At 43.5% G+C, this 7,622-nt stretch overlaps 1 protein-coding gene across 1 annotated transcript in view; it reads left to right on the top strand.

Annotated features, from left to right (window-relative positions):
* ADAMTS9 (ADAM metallopeptidase with thrombospondin type 1 motif, 9) overlaps positions 1 to 7,622 on the top strand; it is a gene marked incomplete at its 5' end in the record, with an annotated part of 77,047 nt that overhangs the window by 9,669 nt on the left and 59,756 nt on the right. Inside the window, 6 exons of the mRNA XM_010013317.1 lie at positions 3,372 to 3,658; positions 4,609 to 4,692; positions 4,800 to 4,921; positions 5,328 to 5,368; positions 5,489 to 5,594; positions 7,343 to 7,489. Coding sequence (XP_010011619.1) covers positions 3,372 to 3,658; positions 4,609 to 4,692; positions 4,800 to 4,921; positions 5,328 to 5,368; positions 5,489 to 5,594; positions 7,343 to 7,489 — 787 coding nt within the window. The remainder of the gene's footprint in view (positions 1 to 3,371; positions 3,659 to 4,608; positions 4,693 to 4,799; positions 4,922 to 5,327; positions 5,369 to 5,488; positions 5,595 to 7,342; positions 7,490 to 7,622) is intronic.

Below are 7,622 nucleotides of genomic sequence, written 5' to 3'. Positions count from 1 at the left end.
GCAGGAATCATTCATAAGTCAGATCAGTGGGCTCTGGGCTGAGGCCTCCAGTGCATGTGGGAAGATGCCATCAAGAAGGAATATCCCTGTCACAGGATTGGGTCTCCTTTTTAAATTCCACATAACAAAGAAGAAATCAAGCAGAAAGAAAAATTAACATAGACCTCCAGCTCTGCCTAAAGGCAGTGCAAACACCATAGACTGTGTTAGTAAAGCAAGCTGTTAAATGGACATTATTCCAGCAGCATTTTAGCTGCCTCTTGAATGAATATTAACTGTTGAATCAGTGCATAGACTCACCTAATACTTGAATTATTGATGTGTAGTTTGCAGGGGTTTAAAATGTTGGTCTACTCACTGGGCTTTGTTTTTTCTGCAGGTTGAAGCAAATGTTTTATTGCTTCAACCCAAGTGATTCCCGCCATGTGTAGGTAGATGTTTTTCAGGTCATTTGCAGTGATTGACAGCTTGCCAAGCAAACCATTCTTCTTCCTGGTTTCTGTTAATACATTAACACAATCGGAAACCAAATAAAAAGGGAAAACCAGGTGGAAAAATATCACACTCGTTTTTGGTGCTGTGTGTGGCAATAGGAAGCGGTCACCGTAAAATTGCAGTTTTCTTGTGTAACATGAGAGAGTTTCATTTCTGCTCGATTCACTGGCAGTGAGCTGCACCATTCAATAAGGGTATGGCTGTTGTGGCCATTGTAACAGAACAAGGTATCAGCAGCATCAGGCACATGGAGTACTGGCAGTGCCTATATGCAACTCCCATTAATGCTGGTGGGGTTTTTATGGATGGGTTGAGAGCAGTGCCCTGCCATTAGTGTTTAATTTTTTACAGGTGAATGTGCACCATCTCTGAGCGCAGTTATATGCAGGAATGATGGGTGAAGATAACAGTTCACTACTATCAAAGTCCGGGGGTGGCTTTACATGTAATGCATCCCCGCTCGCTTGTGCTTGGTTTTACAGTAACTAGGCTGGCAAACATACTGTATGTGACTTGTCCAGATAGTGTCCTGTAATTGTTGGGGTGAATTGTACCTGGAAAATGACATCAATTTTTGAAGGGATGATGGGGCTGACTTGATCTATGTGCTGGACAGGGGAAGTGTACTGATACTGTACTGACATTTGGCAGTGTTAGGTTAGCAATTAGACTCAATGATCTTAAGGATCTTTTCCAGCCTAAATGATTCTGTGACACTGTGCCAGATCTCTGCAACAGGAAAAAGGTAGTTTTCCCTCTGTGCTGGGTGTAGCTGGCTCTGTCAGGCTGTGGTCCTGCATGGTGCGTCAGGTTGGGGCTCTTGGAACCACACCTGGCATTTCATGGGCATCTCTGTTTTTTGGGTTTTGGTGGGGGGTTTGGGAGTTGTTTTTGAACATGTGACAACATCGGTTGCAAGATCTCAGTGCAAAACTGGTGAATATCAACAACTTTCAAATACCTTCTGTATAACAAGTGCCTCTTCAGAGAATCCTTTGCCTTTCCTGCTTCTGGCTGGAGGAGAAGATGCCTGAGCCCCATGGTCCCATTTGAGGCTCTATGGAGCCATGGCGGTGGATGGTGCAGAGCTCTGCCTTCACACCACAGCCTTGCCTTCAGCCTCACTTGAGCTCTATTGATCATCTCATATCCTTAATGCTTTTTTCTGTGAAAACTTGCTTCTTTTTCAAGTTGGTTTTTTAAAAGGGAAATATAAGGGACTGTCTGAGGGTGCAGAGAGGAGGCGAGTTGATGGAAGGGTTGTTAGCACTTGCTCCTCAGTCTGGTCTTCTTCTCACCTTTACGTTATTTGTATGCATAGTTGGCTTCCTGCACTGATTGAGCCGGGATAATGTCACGGTTGCCCATGAAGCTGTGCCAGCATGAGAGCACAACCTTGCCAACACAAGGGCATTGATTAGTGCAGAGGAACTAGGGCAATCCAATTATAACCACAAATGCCATTGGCTTTCTCAAATTCTTACTCAAGCAACTGCGGGCTCTCTGCTGTATTAAGGTGGTCTGGACTATATCAAGAAGGGAATTCGTAGGAACTAGGTAGTGCAGAGTAAACAGGGTTTAATTCTTGGATACTCTATTGCCTATCTACGCATAGAATAGAAGGATAGTATTTTTTCAGACAGGCAGAAGCTGGCTGACCCCCTTTGCCAGTCCTTGATATTGGAGAATGTATTTTATATGTCCTTTTTTGGAAATTATTACAAAATATCCTAAGAGGAAACTACACAGGAAAAATAGCTAAGAAGTTTCCTATCATTTCGATCTTGTCTGAGCATTGAGTATTCCTTTGTTCCCTAATATTATGCTTCCTCTAACCTACTCAGTGGGTCAGATAAGGAAATGTGATATTTTTCACCACCATGACGAAATTAAGCTAAAGCTACAAAGAACACGAGGGTTGTAGCCTGGAGTCTTAGATGAGTAGTTCAGATCTGGCTTTATATTAAATGCAGAAGCAAACAGTCTCTCATGGATGAATCACACTCAATTAGCTACTTCCTATGATGAACTGATTAAAAATTAAGTGGCATCAAATAAGACTGATTTTGCTCTTACATTTAAATAATGCTATAATTACATACTAATCAGATGGTAAATCTTAATTGTACACGTTCCATATGTTTTATTTGCCTGTTCTCCCTCTTCTCTTTGTCGTCTTTGTGTCAGCATGGAGTATATTTTCAGGCTGCTTTTATGTTTGGCCTAATTGAATATCAAAAGCAGTATATGTGAAACTTCCTGAATTCTATTCTTTAGCCAGTGGCAGCTGTGCTATTAGATGACCTTTACCATTCCTGTAGCACAGAATAATAAAGGGAGGGGGGGAATTGAAGCTCAGCCGTGTTATTGTTAGAGACAGAAATAAATCATATATAATTGCTTCGCTATGAAGGCCAAATCCTGCCGTCCTTCATGTCTGAGTTAGAAATACAGGATTTGGACCTTTGTTTCCTGTGGTTTCCTGGCCACCTTGGACGTGCCCAGAATCCGCACATTGTCGCTGTGGTGGCTAATTACCATCATGGGGCTCATGTCGTGTTGAACTGAAAGGCAACCCAGGCTCCATCCCTCCTGCATGGGCAAGGAGATGACTCTGCTGCAGGGAAGCCTTCGTGGGAATGTCCACCTTGAAGTGCCATTGGCTTCTGTAAGATTACTTTAAAGATTAAGAAAAGCCTTAGATGTTGGATTACATGGTGGGCTTCCAGAGAGTGCTTCTGGTTTGGGTAGCTCTTTGGAACAAGGCTGCTAACTCTTCACTGAAGTAAAATAGCTATTTTGACATAGGGTGCATGTGCACTATCTTTATTCACTCCAGATTGAACTTGATGGTTTTGTCTGCTTTTTAATCATAGATCATGAACACAGTCACAAAAAGAACAAGCGGAAACACTGGAGAAGACAGTGGGCAGAAAGCAGCCTATTATCTGACGTGGAGATGTTGAAACACAGCCTGGAAGTGAATTCGTTTTCTGCAGATAGCAACAAGACTGGGAACATCAGTGAAAAGAAGAGCCACAAACGGACAAAGCGGTTTCTCTCCTATCCTCGGTTTGTGGAAGTGATGGTGGTGGCTGACAGCAGGATGGTCGCCTACCATGGAGCTAATCTACAGCACTATGTCTTAACGTTAATGTCTATAGTGAGTATTCAACTAGGGGGAGTAGATTTACCCACAGATCATTTTCTAGTCATCACAGAGCACTCCTTCTGTTGTGTTCATGTGCAGTACCATCAGTTTGCCTAGGCCAAGCATGGAAATAATGCTGGGATTAAAGTAAAGCTTGGAATCACGGGTTGAAGTAGTCTTTCTTCCCAGACCCATCACGTTTCCTAACCCTTCCCACACTTCTCTCTTCCAGCTTTCCAAACACCAAGCATTATAAGAGATATCACTGGCCCTTTAGTCCACATGCTCTACTCTTTTTATTTAAGCCCATGTGAAACAGCAACTGAATTAAAAGGTACTTCAGGAACTGTGCCTTCCAAGGGACTGATGTTAGCAGGTTATGCAGTTGTCTGCCTTCCCTTGCTGTTGCAAGGAGAAAGCAGCTTGTGGTCACCTAGATCCTTAGCATAGTGCTGGGTTGGCTTTCCAGGCAGAGGACAAGCATTTTAGTAGCTGCTGGTACTAGGATGCAGTAGTATCATCCCCAAACAGGCAGCTCTGAAAGTGAGTATCTGGCATAGTTGTGTCACTGGAGGGGATTTTCATCCTGTTTCAGGGTAGAAGTGCAGTGAATATGTGGTTTAAAACTGTCCCCATCAAAATGAGGCACTTGAGAGAATAAATCGCTTTTGACAATCTTGATTGGCGGTCATTGTATCTCAGAGCAGAATGATCCTGTAATTTGGTGAAATGTGTGCTAAAGCAGAAGGAAATGTTTGGTTTCTGCAATACCAGCAGGTTTGCTTCATTCTGAAATTGTGCTTCTGACAGGACGTCTCTCCAAGTAGCATCAGAGCACTGAGTGGGGCAGAAGGGCAGCTCTGGAATAAAGCAGTTGCAGAATGGAAAACATGCACACATTGTCTTAGTTGTTTCTTTCTTTGAATGTTAGCAATAATTCTGAATATTTCTTTTTGAATCAGGTCGCTTCTATCTACAAAGATCCAAGCATTGGAAATTTAATTAATATTGTTATAGTGAAATTGGTGGTGATACATAATGAACAGGTAATGGAAATTATTTTCTTCACCTTCTGTTTGACAGTGGTATTTGTAGTGAGTATTGCAATTAATTGCATTATTCAATTAAAATACCTGCTTGCTTTGTTGCTTAGGATGGTCCTGCAATATCTTACAATGCCCAGACAACATTAAAAAACTTCTGCCAATGGCAGCAATCCCAGAACCACCCTGAAGGAAGTCACCTTCAACATGATACAGCCGTGCTTGTTACCAGGTATGGTGAATATTCTTGTGAAAACCGTAGCCTGTCACGTATCCGAGGCTGTGAGCATGTCATATATCCAGCTATGGGAAATGCTTAGGTTTGGATGTGGGTGCAGTGACATTTGCAATTGTGGGAGCAGTGTAACTGTGAGCTGAATTGGGATAGGGCGTCCACCATAGTGGTAGATGACTTTGAGAGCTTCAGAACTGTCCAAGGCCTGCGTGTGGGTTCAACATAGGGTGAAAAACATTGACTGTGGTAGGGAGTTGGTTTGGACTCTGGATGATGTGGCAAACCAGTATGAGAAGGTCTGTTGGAGGACCAGGAATTGATTTTGGATGATGTTGTTATTGTGCTTGTATTTTAACTCACTGCTGCATTGAAAATTAATGTGTCAGGTCTGCTCTGCTTTCAGACAGGATATTTGTAGAGCGCACGACAAATGTGATACTCTGGGTAAGGAAAACCTTTTCTTTGTCTTTCAACAACTTTTTTTGTAGTGTCAATGTTAGTTGCCTGTGCTGAACTATGGGCAACATTTCTCTTTCTATCATAAACCTCTTTGTTCTCTCCTAGGTCTGGCAGAGCTGGGCACAGTCTGCGACCCATACAGGAGCTGTTCAATTAGTGAAGATAACGGACTGAGCACTGCTTTCACAATAGCACATGAACTTGGCCATGTGTATGTTTTATGTAAATACATTTACATTTAAATAGCCCAAGATTTATGATAGCTAGGGCTTGCCAGCCAGGCTAAGACCTGGTACCTGCTGGGACTAATTATTTGAGAGGAGACAAATACACTTGGGTAGAAGATGCACCACCGAGAAAGATTAAGTTGTGTTGTGACTCTGGGAGGTGGTGGAGTGCTCCAGAGCCCATCTAAAACCAGCAGACCCACAGTTTGAAGAGGATGAGTGACAGGGTACCCCAAGCAGCACCCAGTCAAGGAAGGAGTGCTAACAGATGTCCCTTATTACTGCATCTTCTCACATCTGCATGCAGATGACAGGTCCTCAGCCTGCCACAGCTCATCCCACCACCATATGTGATGCTGCTGAAGGCAGCGCAGCTGTGTGCGAAGGCGAGAATTTATTCAGGGCATCCAGGAGGCAATGGGGATGTATAAGTGAGCCTGATCCCACTCCTTAACTATTTCATGAGGGGAAATCTCATGCTGCTGGACATCCCCAGAAGAGATGCTGTCATTCAAGATTGCACCTTCTCCAGTGGAAACTTCTTTTAACTGATCTTGACTTTTTTTTTGAGAGTGGTTGGGAGAAAAATCATCTCAGATCCTGTAGTCCATTACCCCCCAGCTATAACTCTTAGCTGGTTCAGCCCCAAACCACCTCACGCCTGGTTTGCAGTGGAGGTCTGTAGGTGTGGGATGGATGAGTACTTGGGAACAAATCTCTCATTGTTTTAAACTCCCTCTTTCTTCACGGGGAGGTGGCTGAGACGGTCTATTTTTAACTACAGTAGTATTTGTTTAAATGAGATTTCCTGATGGAAAGTCCCCAAAGGTTTGGTGTTCCCCACACCTAACCTGTGGCTAATTCCTTCCCTAATGCCCCAGAGCTGCCGACGGGGTTAGTGGTGCTCTCAAGCAGGAAATGCCTCTTTGCTCTTTTACAGGGAGCAGAGTGGGAAAGGTGGTTCATTGGAGGTAGTCTTAATGGGATATAAACTCCCCAGCCTTCGGATGCAGGATCACACCGGGTCATTTCCCCTTCTCCACTTCAAACAGCAAAGCGCTTTAAGCCGTTCTGTCTCCGTTAGCATATTTGCTGCATTTTTCAATATGTCATGTGCTGCAAACGTAGCTTGGGTTTCTGCTGATACTGATGCTTGGTGGCATTTTGTAAACCTGCCACATAAAGTATAGGAGCCAAGTCTATCCCTGGTGTGACCCTGTTTAGCCAACAGCATGAGGGATCAGTGTGGCCCAAGGTATTCAATTGCATTAGAAAACATTTGGCAGGCAACATAGGGTGCACACAAGGGATTTCAGATGGTCAGTGGGCTCAAGACATTTGTCTCTTGCAGAAACTTATTCCCCTGGATCAACTCTCGGTTCTTTGTCTTGCTGTTTTCATGGTGGTGGGACTAAACTCCAGCTTGTCTGCAGGATCATAACTGTTAGTGAAAAGCTGAAATAGCATTTTACTTCAGGGTCCCTCTGGCTAAATGTGTGTGGAGAGTTTACCAGGATGTTGTGCAGCTTTTTGCAGAAAAGTGCTAGGACCTGCACTTGAGGAATGCTTGTTGACACTCAGGAATATGTGCATATACTCTGTAATGCCCGTCAGCAGCATACCTAGGAAAAGCTCTTGGGTTTGCTTATATTTAGTTCACACTGTTGCTATGCTAAATACTTGACATTTGTCACTTAACTGGCTCTGCTTTTCGCTGCTGTTTTTCTCTTAGATTTAACATGCCACATGATGACAATCATAAATGCAAAGAAGATGGAGGTAAAAATCAACAACATGTCATGGCGCCAACACTGAACTTCTACACCAACCCCTGGATGTGGTCAAAATGCAGTAGGAAATACATCACTGAGTTTCTGGAGTAAGGCCCTGCATATGCATGAGTTATGCTGTTTTTACATGTGCATGCATCTCATGGGGTTCCTCGGTTAATCTGAAGTCCTAGTGTGCAGTGTTTGGAGGAAATCACAGGGATTTGTGTGTGCACACACCCT

Source organism: Nestor notabilis, unplaced genomic scaffold (genome assembly GCF_000696875.1).
Source record: "Nestor notabilis isolate BGI_N333 unplaced genomic scaffold, ASM69687v1 scaffold7814, whole genome shotgun sequence".
NCBI lineage: Eukaryota > Metazoa > Chordata > Aves > Psittaciformes > Psittacidae > Nestor > Nestor notabilis.
Note: the sequence above shows the minus strand (reverse complement) of the source record. Positions and strands in the feature narration are given on the sequence as shown.